Raw genomic sequence first — 19,170 nt, forward strand, 5'->3', positions numbered from 1 at the left:
GGCAACTGTATAATTAAAACACAGACCTTTGAAGGTGGTGAATCCCTTTCAAATATAACCCTTTCAAGGTCTGCAAAGTCATTACTGATAGCCATGACTAAGGACAGCATTTGAAGAAATGCATGTAGAGTATCTAACAGCAGACTAATTCTAACACTCTTACCTTTAAAGTTTTATAGTAAATGGCCCTGTTGATTTCCAGTGGAAATAAATTTTGCTCTTCTCCTGAGCAAGCCCAATTCACATAGCGCAGCCAGTTCCCCTTCTCTGGATCGGTGGCATCAATGCACATCCATCCCAAATTTGGGTAATAGACCTTGGATGGGGTAAAAGGACAGCTGTTAAAATAGGGCTATCTTTTAAATATTTCCATTTTCAACTTCTAAGACAATTCCTGTTCATTATATGAAGTACTCCATAAAGCATTTCACATCAACAGAATAAGCAGCATAAAAAAGGAAAATAAAAATGAAAACTGAGGTCCCAAATGATATAATCCTCATCAGTTATTTTTCCATTTGGGTGTAATTTTTTTCTCCTAAACTTTATGTGCTATATAATAAATGTGCTTGATGGTCTCCAAATCCTTCGCAAACACGAACACGAAGCCTAATGATAGCTCTCCTCTCCATGTAGCAGAGCAAGTGTGAGCCTGCAGCAGTGCTCCTCAGCACCCAAATACCCGGAGCCTCCTGGGCTGTTCAGCAATTCGAGAGTGGGGCCCAGTCCTGCTGGAGTCCACAGCTCCGCAGGTGGCTTTGCTGCAGTGCTGACAGAAACTTCAGTAAGGAAGCATGCAGTGTGAACCTCATGTGGGTGACAGGGCGTGATGCTTCTTCTGCAGACGCTGTTGACCTTAAACACTTCTCTCCCCAGAGAATCTGTATTCTGGGAAATACCAGTTTCCTTCTGAAACAAGGCCAAAATCCCGACCTGTTTTTGAGGAGTCAGATCAACTCCACACTTGCAAGACAGAAGCCGTCCCTGATCATCCACTCGCCATCAACTCCTCCTCCTAGAAGCCTCTGGCTCTCATTCCTTCATTTAAAGAGAATCTATTGAGCAGCTGTTTCTTACTTTGTAGATACAGACATACATACATCTATGTTCTACTTTCCCAAATTTAGACTGTAAAACACTTGATTAGGCACTGAAATAGAATCAACTGATGACAGTCAGTCAAAAACAAAGCAAAAGAAATGAGTCTTCTACTTTCTCCTTTGGAAGAAAGGAGAGACTCTTGATGCTTCCATTTCTTTCCTACAGTCATGACCCTCACCGCTCATGTCTTCTTTTCATATTAAACACTGTTTGTTTACTGCAGGTTTCTTTCCTTCAGGAACAAAGCCCCCAACTCTTGGCTCTTCTGGGCATGCCTGTCTCCCAGCCCAGGACTGCCAGGGCGGCGCCCACCTTACTGGCCATGAACAACATTTTCTTCCTGCTAGGGGTTACACATCTGGCATAATGCTGCATGCTTTCCATATTATCTCATTTAACCTTATGCATCAGGTTATTACCCCTTTTTGCCACATGTGGCAATTAAGGATCAAAGATTATATAACTTTCCCAAAGTCACTCACTTAGTGAGTACTAAAGATGGCCTTAATTCCAGTGCTGCTTGACCTCTGTTTACCAGTGCCTTCCTTGACCATCCCAGCTAAAACTATGAAGCCTTCTCTTTCCATCAGCACCCCCAGTTATCTAGTCATCTCCTGATTTATTTTTCTTCATGGTGCTTATGCTCTTATTTTCCTACTTAGTAACTGTTTCCCCACACCAGAGTATTAGCTTCATGAGAAAACATTTGAGTCTTTGCATTCCCTGTAGTACCTCTAAGACTTTGCCCAGTGCCTGGCAGAGAGTAGGCTCTCAACAAATAACTATGAAATTAATGAAATGATATTATCATATACAAACGTGTAACTGTCATTTGATGAGCACCTACACGACAAGGATCATGCTAGAAAGTGCTCTGCAGTTACTTTATTTACTCCCCACGAAGTGTCAAGGAGAGTGTTTTCACTATCCTGTGAGAACCACAGTGGGCTTATTCAGCAGCTGGTTGTTTACTTTAACACCTCTCTGCACCACCTGACAAGAGGCTACAGGTCACATCTGACTCCTTTTCAAACTCACTGTCACACTCACTCTCGGCTCACGCACACACAAGCAGGCACACACACACTCTTCACCCTTGAAAACAAAGAGAAAGTGCAGCCCCACATGGTATGTGTGGAAGAGACAGAATCACAACACAAAATTGAAACTTCACACACCAAAACAATTTAAGGTGCTTTAAAATGCTTATGAGATACTTTTGCCAAGTTTGCCCGTATGATAAAATAACAAAAATGGGAATATTTAGTTGGTCTTTAAAGAGTGTCAGTCCATACTCGTTACTTTTTAATAACTTAGGGATGAAAAGTCTTGTTTTGATTTATCATAGGAGACAGCAGAGTTCCCACACACTCCCACGCACATACTGACACAGCTACAAACACTGCAGAGATGGTGCTGGAAAATCCCACACAGTTAAAGGCAGCTGGGGAGAAGTCACAAGCGTCTACCTACCACAATAAGACTGTGCCGCAACTTCCTGGCTCGCAGGTCAATAATGACCCTTGCAAAGAGCAAGGGGTTCACTGGAGTAAAGTTCTTATGTAGAGCTCATTTTGTTACAAAAAAGACTAAGGAATCTACTAAGTCACACTTAGACTAAAATGCTCAATTTTATAGAAAAGATGAACACTTCAGTTTTTTAAAATGTGCAAACTAATAATTCACAAAGAAATACACATAGCCAAAATCTCAAGGAAAAAAAGTAAATTTACCTAATAATCAAAAATAAGTAATTTTTTCAACTCGCAAAATGGTTAAAAATTGCTTTTTAAGGAGGAAAAAAAAAACAAACACAGAATTAGAAAGCGGACATTCTCCCAAAATGCTGATCAGAGAATAAATTGGTATCTTTTTTTGGATCAAACTAAGCAATACTGACTAAAGAACTTTAAAATGCACATACTTTAATCAGCATATACACTTATAGGAATTTATTCTCATGAGATATTGGGCAACCACACCAAGATGTATGTACAAAGATGTCCACAGCAGTGTGGTTTACCATAGACTCATTGTGAAACGGAGAATACCACAGATTAGCTCAGTATGGTAATATTGGAATATAGTGGAATACTAGAGAGAACTTAAAAAATACTGTTGTATGAATGACTGACTGATATGGAAACTTTTACTTTCTGTAATCTTTGTATTTCTTAAGAATTTTCTCAGTAGTAAACACATATTATCTCTATAATTAGGAGAAAAAGATGACCAGAAGATGTAGAAATATAAATAATCAGTAGAAAAGACAGTCTTAATACACTGATGATTGAATAAAGCCATTTATAAAAAGTATGGCTTAAACATATGAATATATGAAGAGAAAAATGATCTGAAATCTAAATGCATGAATATGTTAATAATGGTTTCCTCGGAAAATGGGATTCTTCGTAATTTTCATTTTCCCTCTTCTGCTTATCTGAATTTTCTACCTTCCCTCCACTAATTTAGTGTAATCTCTAAGTAAAAAGGGAAGAGGGTGGGGAGAGCAGGCTAGGAAGGCAGCCAAGGTCTGCTGAATGCTAGGCTCACACTCTCATCCTCTTCCCATCACTGTCATCATCATCACACACACATCTTTAAAAAAATATGTAGCCTTCTCATTTTCACTGAGTCTCACCTGTAATTGGAACTGGGATGAAAATGTTTTCATGCAATTTCTACCTTAGTTGGAATCCCAAGTGGTTTCCAACCAAAGTTAACTTCAGTGACTGATACACAGAACCTATCTCTAAAATGTGACAGAATTATGCTCAATATATGTGCAAGTTACGAGACTGCATATGTACCACCACACCATGAAGTCAGGGTGGGCAAAGACAGGAGAGTGAGACTCCTGCCCTTTCAGATAGAGACCGTGCCAAGACAGGTCCAACTCACACCCCAGCTCTAACTCAACAATGTTACATAACAAATCTATTTCCACATCCTTATAAAGACGGAGAAATACCTAGCTGACTTGATCCTAAGGAGAGATACTTCCATATAATCAATAGTTTTTCCTCTGTAAATAGTCTCTGTTTACAAAGTGAAGAAAGTGAAAGTTGAATGTGAAGTCGCACAGTCGTGTCCGACTCTTTGCGACCCTATGGACTGTAGCCTACCAGGCTTCTCCGTCCATGGGATTTTCCAGGCAAGAGTACTGGAGTGGGTTGCCATTTCCTTCTCCAGGGGATCTTCCCGACCCAGGGATTGAACCCATGTGTCCTGCATTGCAGGCAGATTCTTTACCACTGAGCCATTTAAAAATTTCATATAACCCTAGAAATCGTATGCAAAATGTTCTGTGTTTATGTACATTTGTATATTTGCTGGGGAGATTTTCGAATGGGTCCACAACATGCCAGAGACTAAGACTCTCTAGGTAGACTCTGCTAGTGGGAAGATCACCGAACAGGCAACCATGAAACCTGGGCATCCTGACTGACAGTTTCAGAACCCCAGGCAGGCCACCTGCTTTCAGATCTGTCATCTGTGGGAAGATTTAGGGTGTTTCTGGTATTCTTTATTTCACAAACAAAAATCCCCATGGTACTGTCATTCGTCTATATAATACCACAAGTATTATATGCCAAGCTCAGTGCTCCAGAACTGAGGACAGTGCCTGTCACATGGTAAGCTTAACAAAGAGGGGTTAAATAAGTAAATAAACTCTCAATTTTCTCCTTGCACCATTAACATGCTGTCAATCTAGTAACAAGTTCACTTATTCAGAAAAATGGCTTAATTCTCTGTACTTCAACGTCCCCACCCTCCTGAAGGTACTAAGAGAAGAATAAGACTGGTACAGCGGTTTCTGTGACAAACAACTCTATGGCTAGCCCACTTTTAAGTAACAGGTTCAAAATCTTTGCACTTCTATTAATCACACTGCTTCACAGTAAACCTAAGACCCCAGACATCACCACGTTCACTCCCTCTCTCTACACACATAGACAAGGGCTTAGCAGACTTTCTGCAAAGGACTAGGAAGTATTTTCGGTTTTACAAGCCATACGGTCTCAGTCACAACTGCTCAACTTGGCCACTACAGGGCAAAAGCAGCCACAGACAATATGTAAACAAATGAACATTGCTGTGCTCCAACAAAACTTTATTAATGAACTGAAGTTTGAATTTCATATACTTCTCATGTGTCAAAAAACACTTGATCTTTGTTTAAACCACTTGAAAATGTAAAAACCATTCTCAGTTCTTAGACTGCAAAAACGGATGGCAGGTTGGATTTCCCCCACGAGCTAGGTCTTTTCTTAGGACATTCTGCATGGTGTAGAAGTTGGAAAGGAGCAGTAAGAGCTGAGTGGTACTTTCTGACAAAAGGGTCTACAGAATCAGCTGGTTGACTTCTCTATTCTCTTTTATAGTTTTGTCCATTTTTAAATTAGAAATACTTTGAAATTAGAAGAACTGAGATAGCAAAAATTATGAAATCTGCTTGTTAGTATCTGATCATAACAGTGCTGAATGATAAAAAGTTTGTTTTCACTTCTGAAAAAAAAAACTATTCAATATTTAAAGTCTCATTATACAGAAATAAATTCTCTATCAATTTTAATTGAAATGCAATTCTATTTCTTCTCTCTACCCTCTGGACTCAAAATTTGTTGCCTGAATAGTAACATACAAATCAAAGCAGTGGACTATCAGTTTTCATCGATAAGAAAGAGGGGAAAAAACTATCAAAAAACATCAACAACACTGGTTTTAAAAAGCTAAAAAGGAATATTCACCCCTGGTGGCTATATAAATTAGTGCAATCCCTTTTGAGGTCTGTTAGGAAAATTTACTGAAACTTAAAATGTACATAACTTTTGACTCAACAATTATACTTCTAGGAATTTATCTTAAGAAGACAACCAGACAAGTGAGCAAATATGTATATACAGTTAGTTTCATACTTGGAAGAATTTGGGTTTCTTTTTTCATATTATGAAAGTAGAGATGACTTACAGTGCTGTGTTCATTTCTGCTGGTACAGCAAATTGATTCAGTTATATACATAAGTATATTCTTTTTCATTATATTGACTATAGTGCCCTCTCCCATACAGTAAATATACCTTGTTCTCTGATCCTATACTAGCATCTGCAAATCCCAAACCCCCAATCCTTCTCTCCCAAAGAATTATTAATATCATGCAAAGATTAAAACTACTTAAATATCCACTGGTTTAACAGTGGAAGGATACAATGGAATTCTAGGTAGCTATAAGAAATAATGACGTGGATAAGCATTTGACGTGGGATATACATTTGACAGGTACACATCTATAACATATTAAGATACAAAAGCATGTTACAAAACTGCATACATATACGGTTTGATCTTAACTGTGTATGAAATGTCTAGAGATATGGTGTTTGTATAGGTACCTGTGTGAGAGAGACAGAAGAAAAACAGGAGGCAAAGAGGCAGAGTTAAAACAATGCACACCATGGTGTTGACAGGTGATTTTTACTTTCTCATTTATAATTTTCTGTTTATATTATTTTGCAATGACCATGTATTACTTTTATAATTTAAAAAAGACTTATTAGAAGGTACAACACAATGAGTGGCCCCTAATGTAAACCATGGACTCTGGGCAATAATGGTGTGTCCGCTGTAACAAATAACCCATTCTGGTGGAAATGAAGCCAGTGAGGGAAACTGTGTGTGCATATCTCATAGAGGTGGGGGCAGGGGGGAGAAGGAGATAAGCAACTGAACTTTCTGCTCAATTTTCCCGTTAACCTAAAGTGATCTAAAAACTAAAGGCTATTCTTAAAAATACATATTAAAACATGCAAACAATTCAAAAGTTCTGTTCATTAGAAACAATCTGAGCCCCACAGAAGTGAATGTGAAAGGCTTCAGAATACTGCACATTGCTCAGTGTGTATGTGTGTGTGGTGTGTGTGTGTGTGTGGCGGTGGGGGGGTACATGAAGTCCAGTGTTTGACCTGCCAGCAGTTCCCCAACAGGAACTGACCACAGAGTACTCTCCTCTTTCCAGAACCTGACTGTTCCATGCATTCACCCTGAGGATACTCTCCTGTTTCTCTCCTGTTATTTCTGATGTAATAGCATGCTTTCAGTGGAAACTTAGAGGACTGAAGGCTGCATAAGATAGTCAAAGGCTCAAGAAAAGCAATTTAACACTTTCTCATGGAGTTCTAGTGGAGGCAAAAGACCAGGTTGCTAAAAGATAAACTGGTCTTAAGGGGCTTTAATGGAAGAACAAATGCCAAATGAGATTTTAATGATAAGCAGTATCTGTGACATTAAGAGGAGGCATTCTGATGCAAGTCAGAGGATAACACCAAAGTTAGAATAAGTTAATGGGGAAACACTAAATTTTACCTGAATTTTTATTTTCTTTATAAGAAATATGTACATTATAATTTTTGTTTCCTACACTTTGCCAAATACATACTTCCACATGTGTATGTCAAATATATCTACTTCTATTTTAACAGAGCAAAAAGGTTTAGAGGTTTCTATATGGACTACAGACCTCAGAGTTGAAACCATCTGAATAACATCCAAAATTTTTTTTTTAATTGCAGGGAAGAAAATCCAGCCTTGACAAGAACTAAATCTTTAAACCTGACTAACAAGAACTGGCAGTTTTATAAAGATTCCCAACTATGGCAGAACATAAGGAGAAGTATCTTAAATTAACAATGGGATGTTAACAAGTTAACAGGAAAAACTGAATCGCTAATATCTAATACATCATGGCTCCAAATTATACTTTTTAAACAAGCTACTACGAATTCATACTTTAGGAATTTCAAGGCAAATGAAACCTAATTTACAAAAGGCACTATTAGTAACTTATATAAAATGCCCAACAATATCAAATTGTTGTTAAGTAAAGCAGGTACCACAAACTTAGGTTTAATATTAATGACATTTGTTCAACCTTAGATACACACAGAACAAGAGTAGGTGTTTTCTGGTTCCTCACCAGGATTAATGCTAACCTGATAAAGCATGTCTGTTGGTTTCCCTTGTGAAACTTCTAAAATTAAAAATACAGTTTATTTTGGAACATAATTTTGTGGTTAAGACATTTTTAAGCATTTGGCCATTATCTTGAATAATTAAATTTTTGGGGGGGTTGGGCATTTTTTCCACAAATACAGCACTCTTTTAACTTGAAAGTTGTGAAATAACAAAGTAATTACTCCCATGGTAAATCATCATTTCCTAAGTCCCCTTGGGTTAAATATCACTATATTTATTATAAGGGATTCAGAGAAACTCTCAAAATTACTGAGAGAAACTTAGAAGTCTCAAGGCAAGAAACACTGTTCACAGCACTGAGAAAAAGAGCAACATACCACAGACGGACAAACACCACAGAACTTCTTGACTAAAACTGTCTCCAGACATTTCCCAGGCGAATTTTATTTTTAGGCTTTTATATGTTTACATGTGAAACAGATGTGATTTCCACCTAAGACAATCTGACAGGAATGCTTTTCCTCACCACCAAAAAAACTTCTCTGGCTGGGAGTCATGCCACTGAGTTCTACAAGAACCTGAGGAGTTTCATGGAGGCTGCTGACCGGAATTAAATTTAATAGAAATGCTTAATTCATAGGCAACTCTTTAAGAAACAATAATAAGATATTTTATCTTCACAGCTTTCTTCATGAGATTATTTTTTTATTCTCCCCATTTTTAAATGGAGGGTTTTAGGGCCCAAAGGTTAAGGGCCCTACCCAGGTCACAAAGGCAGGATTTGAACCCTGGCTCAGTCGGTAAAAGAATCCAGCTGCAATGCAGGAGACAGACTGCAACACAACCAACCTAGGTTCAATCCAACCAGGTTCGACCCCTGAATGGAGAAGATACCCTGGAGAAGGAAACGGCAACCCATTCCAGTATTCTTGCCTGGGAAATCTCATGGACGGAGGAGCCTGGCAGGTCCATGAAGTCGCAAAAGTCAGACACAAACCACCACCAAACCAATGAAACATTTCTAACTGCCTTACTGTCAGGCAGCAGGACACATGGGGGTTGTGGTTCTGCTCTGACAACACTCTCTGCACGTGTGCCCAAGAAGGGAGCCACTCCCTCTGGTCTAGACAGCGTCCCTGCATAAGGAGTGTGTGAACGCTCCCCTTCTTCCAGGATCATTGAGAGAATGTGAAACGAACAGAATGAAAGCCTTTCTAAAAAGTCAAACCACTATACAAACATGGCTTCTCAGGTGGCTCAGTAGTAAAGAATCACCTGCCAATGCCAGAGACGCAGGTTCCATCCCTGGGTCAGGGAAACTCCCTGTAGAAGGAAATGCCAACCCACTCCAGTATTCTTACCTGGGAAATTCCATGGACAGAGAAGCCTGGTGGGCTACAGTCCATGAGGTAGCAAAAAAGTTGGACACTACTTAGGGACTAGACAACAACAACTATATAAATACACAGTGTGCTAAGAATGTCCAACTCTGAATGTTTCAGCAACACAGAGACTACTTTCTAAATGACAGCAAAAATCCTAACTGTACTTTATTGATATTAGTAGCCACCTTGGTGTGTCTTTTACTGGCGTTCATCTGCAAGCCTATAAAGTGGTAGACCAAACTCTTAGCTGCAAAGCAAAGCAAAGCAACCTGAATAAGGCAAATAAAACACCAATTTGACATTTATTGTCGAAGACAGCAAAGCACTTTCAAACTGCAAATATAAACAGCAATCTGTATCCGAGGAAACACATTTTCTATTAAAACTATTCTTTATTTTAAAGAACATGTTAAGTTGACTGATTAATTTCAGAAGGTCAAATCCTGAGAAGATAAATCCTTTAAAATAAATCCTTTCAAATCCTTTAAAAATGTACTGAACTCTGATAAGCAAAGGACAAGGATCATTTCTTACCTCCCACATGTATACATTATTCTTAACCTGAGATCTTTTTTTCTTGTCACCGACAAATGGCCCAAACTTTTTGCCTTTTAAAATTGGTTTAGTGGCCCAGACACCTAGAAAATAAAACCAACAGTTTCACAATGCATTGTGGTTAAACACTAAAGCACTAAAAGCAATTCAGTTTCACAAAATACTGAAAAGACCAGTCACCCTAAAAGCAAGACAATGTTAACTGAGATAACAGAAAGTCAAATTAAATCAAGTATTCAAAGGGGATTTTTATTTTTCTTCTTAACAGTCTTCTGTATTTTCCTAATAGCCTGTAAAGAATCTATATTGTTTTATAAGCAGGAAAGATTATCTTATGGTTTTTTTTTTTAATTTTTACATGTAAAATTACCCAGATAGCATAATCACAAACACGTGGAGAAGAGATAATCACAACAATTAAGAGAAAAAAATATCAAATGCAGTAAAAATGCAAAGTTCCTCTTTCTCCTTTTCTACAGATTTCAAACTGTAAAAAAAAAAAAAAAAAAAAAAAAAAACACCCTTAAATGGTTGGAAACATAGTGTCCTGAGTAAATATTTTTGAAGTTTGTTTGCTCTCTGCTCTGTTTCCTGAAAGCTTAAACAACTCACTCTTCCGAGTTTAAAACAACCAAGATGTATACTGCTTTGTGGTATTCTCATGGGTATTTCCATAGTCTTCACAGTGACCATAAGGCAAACAAGATGCAGAAGCAGTGGGTGAACAGCAGGAGACACCCTGGTCAATGGGCCCAGTGCCACGGTATCGCCTACTGACAGCACTGCTTTGAACACGTTCCCTTACCTTTCGGGCTCCATTTCCTCATGTATAGATGAAGGCTGTGGTCTCAGCCAGTGGCTCAGCTATGATGAACTAATTCTACCACCTGTAAGTCTGCTATGAATCCCATTTGATATCCCAGCTAATAACTAATTAGTGGAGAGAGAAAATCAACCACTTTCATGAACAAATTACTCATTGAATAATTTTCAACGAGAATTAGGAAAAGCATTTATTAAAAATTTATTCACACACATATATATCAGAATATCAGAAGAACATCTTTAAAAAAGAAAACAGGACATAAACATGATTTCTTCTAAGACTGTACTCTAACTTTTGTAACTTATTTCCTTAGCCTTCTATCTAAAGATTAGAACACAAAAACAAGACTCAATACAAAAAAGCTTGGCTATATTCAACAAGAAATTCTAGCAAGAAGCATTGGGACACACTCATCATTCACTCATATACCCACTGAGGCCCATGAAGAGCATCAGTTACTGGAGGCATGAAGATAAATAAGAAATGAAGACACTCACGATCAATGCAAGTGATGGATATGAAAACAAATACAAAATAATGAAATAAATATAATACCATCATCACACTCAAATCACAGTGAAATCAGAGGCAGAAGCAATACATTCTGCGGAAAGAAGAGCCCTGGGGAGACACAGAGGAAGGGGCTGCTCAGGCTGAATCACGAAGGAGGGTGGGTGCATGTGAAGGTGTTCCTGTCCACCCTGGATTCTTAACTGTAAAACAAACTCTTCAAAAGAAGCCAAGAGTATAGAAGTGTTGCTTTTGGAGTGAGCTCCCCACCTGAGAAGCCCCCAGAGGAAGCCTGGCCACAGCCCACTCTCCCTGCCCTCTCCTCCCGACCCTAGCACTCACCAATCCGAGTTTTGTCAACAGCAGATGGGAAAAGCCTCACTTCCTCCGGAAGTCCTCGAAGCACATGTTCAGGTACCTCGGCCAGGGTCTCCGTGGCTGCCACAGGCTCAGCTGCGTTCTGCAAGTTAAGAAACAGAAGGATAATAGCAAAAAGAAGAAAACCCAGTTCTGTTTTGACTTTTTTTTTCTGGTCCAATAAACAAATATGCAAAAATGTAAGTGAAACCTAAAGCTAGCAAGCCAGACTAAAACGATGATGTCAAGCATTTCAGGAGGTGCTTTTTTGCTTGTTTGTAAGTCTCCAAAGGAAACCACTGTAACCTTCGAGCACGTCTGTGTTCATCTGCTCCAGCCACCTGTGACCATTTTACAACTATGTAAACCTTCGGCACCATACTGTTTTAATCTCCCACAGAATCTGGTAGCAAATTACATCTTAAGCTTACTTTTAAATCAAAGACTACCATCAGCATCTTAGGATGTTAAAAAAAAAAAATTAACACTCTCTATTTAAGTGAACACTTTTGGCACATGCTGTAAAGGCCATGCCAGCCAACTGGACCCCCAGCCCATCCATGCTTTCATTCCTCCAGCAACAAGAGCTTGACAATTTCCAGCAAGAACACTACAATTTATTTTGGGCCCTCCACAGAAGTGTGACCTTTCCAGGAAACAGTACTGTATCACCATATACCAAGTAACTAAACAGCAACACCTCCACAAAATTACACAGTCTCAGAGAAATAGAGAATTTAGAAATTACTAAGTATATGCAAAAATTCATTGTAAATATTAAATAAAATTTCTATTAGATTTGTATCTAAAGGAATAGAAAAAAAATAAAAATCTAAGGGAATAGAAAGGGGAGAACCGAGTCAACTCATAGATCATGACTGTTATTCTAAAACTAACTTTCAAATCAAAGAAAGATCAGGTGGCTATTAACTGGCACCACATAGACCCTAAAGAATTGACGTGCAGATCATGACCCTGCTAAGAATGATAGGTTTTGTAGTCTGAATGTTCTTTATTTCACTTCGCAAAGGGAAATATTTCTGAAGGACTTTCAAAGGAACCAACATAGGCAAACAGCAAAGTGGAAGTTTAAGTCACTCAGTCATGTACGACTCCTTGCAACTCCAGGGACTGTTGCCTGCCAGGCTCCTCTGTCCATGGGATTCTCCAGGCAAGAGTACTGGAGTGGGTTGCTCTTCCCTTCTCCAGAGGATCTTCCCAATCCGGGGACCAAACCCGGGTCTCCTATATCACAGGCAGGTTCTTTCCTGTCTCTCTGTGCCACCAGGGAAGCAGCAAACTCCAAGATAAAATGATTAATTTTCCCACAGTGAAGATCTTGTAGTTTTAAGAATGCTTTGTGCCAAGAAGAGAGTATCATTCAAATTTCTGTACTCCTAACATTTCAACTTAAAAATATACATATATATATCAACAGGCTGCTTGGAAAGAAATAGATCCCACAACAACAAGCAAGTCATTGTGAAGGTCTACTCTGCTATTTTGAGTTGGGATGTGCGAAAGTGGGCACATAAGGCCTGGGGATCATTCCCTGGACAGGGCAGACGTGACGGTGCATGCACTCCAGAAGCACACACACGTCCATCCTGCCTGATTAAGCCTTGGTCCTGACAGTATCACCAAGCACAAGTTCAACACCTTCCTAAACACGGGAATATCAAAACTGCCCCAGAAAATGATCTTATGGTATTTTTTAGCAGATAAAGTGTGAATAAATTTAGCACACAAATTTCTCACTTCTAAATACAGTGCTCTCATTTTTAAAAAATTTTAATCTATAAACCAGAATTTCGGAAATGTGACTAAATTTTTCAAAAGAGGGAAAAGGTATTACATTGGTAACTGATATCCAGGCTACATAATAATTATGTTTAACTTGGATAAATTAAACAATATTAACAAGTCATAGCCACAGTCATTAGCACATAGCCAGTTAGTATGTAAGTGGGAATTTCCTTCCCCCTTTTCAGAGTGAACCCTAGAAAAGATTTTAAAGGATGTGACACCATCTAACCTTCCCAGGAACTTTGAAAAGACAGTGTGTCAGCTAACTCAAACTGATACTTCCAGGCACTATCACGATAACCACTAAAGACTTAATGTGTCCTGGAACTTCCTTGGGCCTCAGGCACTGTGCTAACCATCTTGTGTGCAAGACCGAGTTTGCTCCAGACAGCCCAACAGGAAGGCCCTGTTAGTGCCTCCTCCCAGCTCCTTGCCCCACTACCACACACACACAGAAGAGGAAATTGAGGCTTAGGAAGTGGTCCAAGCTGCCCAAGGATAGGAACTGAGTCTCTGTCTATCCCCAGAGCCCAAGCCTATAACCACTGTGGTGTTTACAGTTAAAATTCTGCTAGATCGGCTTTGAGGTGGATGTAAATGTAAACACGGTGACGCTGGTTGATAGCACTGTAGTGCAGAACTGAAACTGCTAAGAGAGTACAACTTAAATGCTTCCTCCTCCCAAAAAGAAAGAAAAAGAGAAACATGCAAGCTGATGGGTGTGTTGATTAACTGGACAGTAGGAATCCTTTCACAATGTGTAGGTATATCGAACCACCACAATGTACACATAGTTTAAATATCTTACAATTTTGTCAATTATACCTCAGTAAAGCAAAGAGTTCAAAAGGAGAAGATTCTGCTGAAATACAATCTGACAACTTCTGCCCTAAAATCTCCAAATTTCCATAGAAATGTCAACAGGAGATGGTAACCTAAGGGAGGAATGGTCATCCCCACAGAAAATTTGTAACTTGAGCCTAAGTTGGAGGCCATCTATATTAAAATTTCTGAGACACCTGGGAATATAAAGGACGTCAGCAGAAGAACCACAGGAAAAAGAAACAACAAAAATTCCCATATACATACTTACCTGCCTTCAGCAAATCCATGATTTTTAATTTGGGCCCCTTTAGTTAGAAGAGGAAAGCTTTTTTCCTGTTTTAGTATCCTTCACACTACAACAGGGCTCAACTAGAACCCGAGGACCTCCTTCCAGACACTGGCCAGCTCCAGGGCCTTCCTCTCACCTCTCCGGCTGTCAGAACCTCCACTATGGTGCCTACTGCTGGAAACTGCAGAGAACATTTTTTAGGAAGTTGGAAGTAGGAGGAGGTAGGATGGCTTGCCTAAACAGAACCATCCTCTCTCCTTCCTTATTTTTCCTTCATAGCTCTTATCACAATTTTAAATAATTGCTTGTATAATTATGTTTACTGTACCTCCCCCATCAGACTGCAGGGAAGAAAGATGGCATCCACCTTACTCCATGCTCCATTCCCAATACTCAGCAGCAGACCTGAAACACTTGTCACTTATATACTTGAATGAATAAGTGATTCTTGCAAGCTAACTTGAACTTTTTAGGAAAAAGAAGGCTAGGAAAGCACAGCTGAGTCATCTATCTGAAAGCATTTTCTCTATGCATGCCTGAATTTGAGATAGGTATTTCTGGGTCAATGTAAGGATTCTTTTTTAGAAAACGTGGCATGCTCTCAATTTCAAGCAATCATTTGACAAGTAAACCTTTGGAACAAAAGCATATTTTAAAGAAAATTTCACTTCCCAACATTTCCATAATTGGGAAACTGGGGTTATATATATATATATAAATATATATAAAATATATTACATGTAACACTATACTCAAAACAGGGTAACCTTGGTTCGTACACTAAAGAACAACAGGCCTGGGACTACGTCTCAGGTTGATTTTTTCTAAAAGACACTGGAGCGTCTTGATTTATTACAAGATTTCTGAGTCCGTTCTGTGGGCCAGATAATGTTTTAAGCATCACACATACCTCAATACTGTGTCACTCTAGTGAAGAAGATGGACAAAATTAAACAAAGATATACAGTGCTTGGTAGCTATTGATGATCTGAAGAGAAATCAAGAACGAGAAGATGACACAGTGAAGGGAGAAAGGAAAGGGGATATTTCAGACAGAGTGCTCATGGGAGACCTCTCGAGAAGCAAGAAGGAAATTGGGTGACAGCATGCAGGAAAAACAGGCCAGGAGAGGACCTTGCTGAGACAGGAATAAGTGTGGTGAGTTCAGGGATCAGACAGGCAAAGAGACTGACGTGTCCAGAGCGGGGCAGGGGACAGCGGAAAGGCCAGAGCTGTGGCGGGGGAGGGACGCAGGGTAATGCCACTGGAAAGACATGAATCACACAGAATGAGAGGGGTAGAGGCCAGGTTGCACACTCCTCCTTCCAGAGGGGCCAACAGCCTCCCAGGCCCCCATCTCTGCTGTCCCAGAATCAAGTTCAATTCAGTTCAGTCACTCAGTCATGTCCAACTCTTTGCGACCCCATGGACTGCAATACACCAGGCCTCCCTGTCCATCACCAACTCTCAGAGTTTACTCAAACTCATATCCATTGAGTCAATGATGCCATCCAACCATCTCATCCTCTGTCATCCCCTTCTCCTCCCACCTTCAATCTTTCCCAGCATCAGGGTCTTTTCAAATGAGTCAGTTTTTTGCATCAGGTGGCCAAAGTATTGGAGTTTCAGCTTCAGCATCAGTCCTTTCAATGAATATTCAGTACTGATTTCCTTTAGGATGGACTAGATGGATTTCCTTGCAGTCCAAGGGACTCTCAGGAGTCTTTTCCAACAGCACAGTTCAAAAGCATCAGTTCTTCAGTGCTCAGCTTTCTTGACAGTCCAACTCACATCCATACACCACTACTGGAAAAATCATAGCTGTGACTAGATAGACCTTTGTTGGCAAAGTAATGTCTCTGCTTTTTAATATGCTGTCTAGGTTGGTCATAGCTTTTCTTCCAAGGAACAAGCATCTTTTAATTTCATGGCTGCAGTCACCATCTGCAGTGATTCTGGAGCCCAGAAAAATAAAGTCAGCAGGTTTCCCCATCTATTTGCCATGAAGTGATAGGACCAGATGCCATGATCTTCATTTTCTGAAGGTTGAGTTTTAAGCCAACTTTTTCATTCTCCTCTTTCACTTTCATCAAGAGGCTCTTTAGTTCTTCGCTTTCTGCCATAAGGGTGCTGTCATCTGCATATCTGAGGTTATTGATATTTCTCCCAGAAATGATGATTCTAGTTTGTGGTTTATCCAGTCCAGCATTTCTCATGATGTGCTCTGCATAGAAGTTAAATGAACAGGATGACAATATACAGCCTTGCTGTACTCCTTTCCTGATTTGGAACCAGTCTGTTTTAGTTCCAACTGTTGCTTCTTCACCTGCATACAGATTTCTCAGGAGGTAGGTAAGACGGTCTGGTATTCCCATCTCTCGAAGAATTTTCCAGTTTGCTGTGATCCACACAGTCAAAGGCTTTGGCATAGTCAATAAAGCAGAAGTAGATGTTTTCCTGGAACTCTCTTGCTTTTTTGATGATCCAATGGATGTTGGCAATTTGATCTCTGGTTCCTCTGCCTTTTCTAAATCCAGCTTGAACATCTGGAAGTTCACAGTTCACGTACTGCTGAAGCCTGGCTTGGAAAATCTTGAGCATCACCTTACTAGCGTGTGAGATGAGTGCAACTGTGTGGTAGTCTGAGCATTCTTTGGCACTGCCTTTCTTTGGGATTGGAATGAAAACTGACCTTTTCCAGTCCTGTGGCCACTGCTGAGTTTTCCAATGTTCTGGTATATTGAATGCAGCACTTTCACAGCATCATCTTTTAGGATTTGAAATAGCCCAGAATCAAGGCCCAGGCCCATTTCAAAGGTTTCTGACACTGATCACTGTGACAAATACAGTGGAAACTATGAGGATTCTCTACTTACCTGTTATGTAACAGAAAGCATAAGAACCCTTGAATTCCCTACTTAGTGAAACAAGTTATCAGTGAACTGATCTGGAATGGTAGTATCAGATTTACCATAGTAAGATTAAGATAGTAAGCTACGTCGTTATTAATTATTAACTGATCTCCTTAATTCTATGTCACAAATTCCTATCTCAAAGTCAAAGAAAGTCAGTATCCCCTCTCTGCCCCAATCAATTGCCACAAGCATCCTGCCCATCATTCGGTCACTAACAAACACTTCCCGAGTGCTGGCACATGCTGGCAGTGAAGATGCCATCCAACCATCTCATCCTTCGTCGTCCCCTTCTCCTCCTGCCTTCAATCTTTCCCAGCATCAGGGTCTTTCCCAATGAGTCAGTTAACACAGCTGACCCAGGCCTCCTCCTCAAGACCACCAGCAGAGGAACTGCTCCTGCTCTGCTTTCTAACACAAAAAACCTTACAGGTATTTGGAGTCTCCAGTTTTGACCTTGCTGCAGAGCCTCTCAAAGGTCCTCTATGCTTTCCTGTAATACTCTTCCTCTGACCAAGGGTGACCTTCCAGGCTAGATGGTGGCAGCCCAGGGACCAGGACTCTTGCTCCTTCCTCTGGGCCAAATTCTGCACTACCAAACACTTTCCACACATGGCCTCAGAGAGTCCTCACCATATTCACAGCAAACGCTGACAGTACTTAGGGTACTAACCAGGCACAACTCCAAGCTCTTTCTGCAGCACCTCATGTCATCTTTACACTACCACCCAGCTGTGGGTCCTGCTATAACTGCATTTTACAGATGAAACTGAAACCTGACTGTGCTCACAGCCAGTAAGTGGCAAAGCTAGGATTCAAACCTGAACAGTCAGCTTCAGGGGCAAGACTCTCAAACACCATGCCTCAGAGGAGCCCGGTCAAGTAATTTTCCCAAATCACAGAGTCATGGAGCCAAAGTAAACCCATACAGGTGTCCACATTTTCACTACTAAACCATCACTGCAACCCGGAGATGCCTGGAAAGTCCCTTTTGGGCATCCATACGGTCAGGGCCATTTTTATAATCATACTAAGATGTCACCTGCCTTTCTGACTCTCAGGTGTGTACAGGGGAGTTTTCTGGAGCCTTTGACATATGATGATGTCATCATTCCACTGGCTAATGGAATGTGCGATGTTTTCATTCATATTGTGTTTTCAATATTCTGAGTCACGAATATGGCCTATAGTCTGACTAATATCACGGGACCATGTTGATTCCCTGGTGTTGATACTGCACTAGAGTAAAAACATTACCATCAGGGGAAGCTGAGTGCAAAGGACCACACAAGGCTCTACTATTAATACTTTTACAATTTCCTGTGAACCTATTTCTCCCTAAAATCTGTTTCAATTTCACAGGAAATGTCAAAATATATAATCGACATATACAAAAATCTTGAGGATGGCTGGACTAAGGAAGACCACCCCTGACCTTCTGGCACCTCCTAGCTCAGGACCAAGAGGCAGAGGACTGGAGTGTGTGGTGACAAGAGGATCAGGGAGGAGGCCGGAGCCACAGTCAGGCCCCCTCACCCCCCACAGCTTCCTAAGTACGATGGGAGGGGCTGTTCCCCTACAGGCACAAGGGTTTGGCTTTTTTTAAGGGTTTCATGGCTATTCACTAAAGAA

General features: G+C 40.1%; 1 protein-coding gene across 13 annotated transcripts in view; it reads right to left on the reverse strand.

Annotated features, from left to right (window-relative positions):
* Positions 1-19,170, reverse strand: part of PRDM2 (PR/SET domain 2) — a 135,667-nt gene that overhangs the window by 85,899 nt on the left and 30,598 nt on the right. For all 13 annotated transcript variants that reach the window (XR_008714979.1, XR_008714978.1, XM_055582643.1 and 10 more), the window contains 3 exons: positions 11,692-11,809; positions 9,993-10,096; positions 164-316 (listed from right to left, as the gene is read on the reverse strand). Coding sequence is in view for 11 of the 13 variants with exons in the window: in XM_055582633.1 (XP_055438608.1) it covers positions 164-316; positions 9,993-10,096; positions 11,692-11,809 (375 nt within the window). In the remaining 2 variants the exon portion in view is untranslated. The remainder of the gene's footprint in view (positions 1-163; positions 317-9,992; positions 10,097-11,691; positions 11,810-19,170) is intronic.

The sequence above is a fragment of the Bubalus kerabau genome, chromosome 5 (assembly GCF_029407905.1).
Source record: "Bubalus kerabau isolate K-KA32 ecotype Philippines breed swamp buffalo chromosome 5, PCC_UOA_SB_1v2, whole genome shotgun sequence".
Taxonomy (NCBI): domain Eukaryota; kingdom Metazoa; phylum Chordata; class Mammalia; order Artiodactyla; family Bovidae; genus Bubalus; species Bubalus kerabau.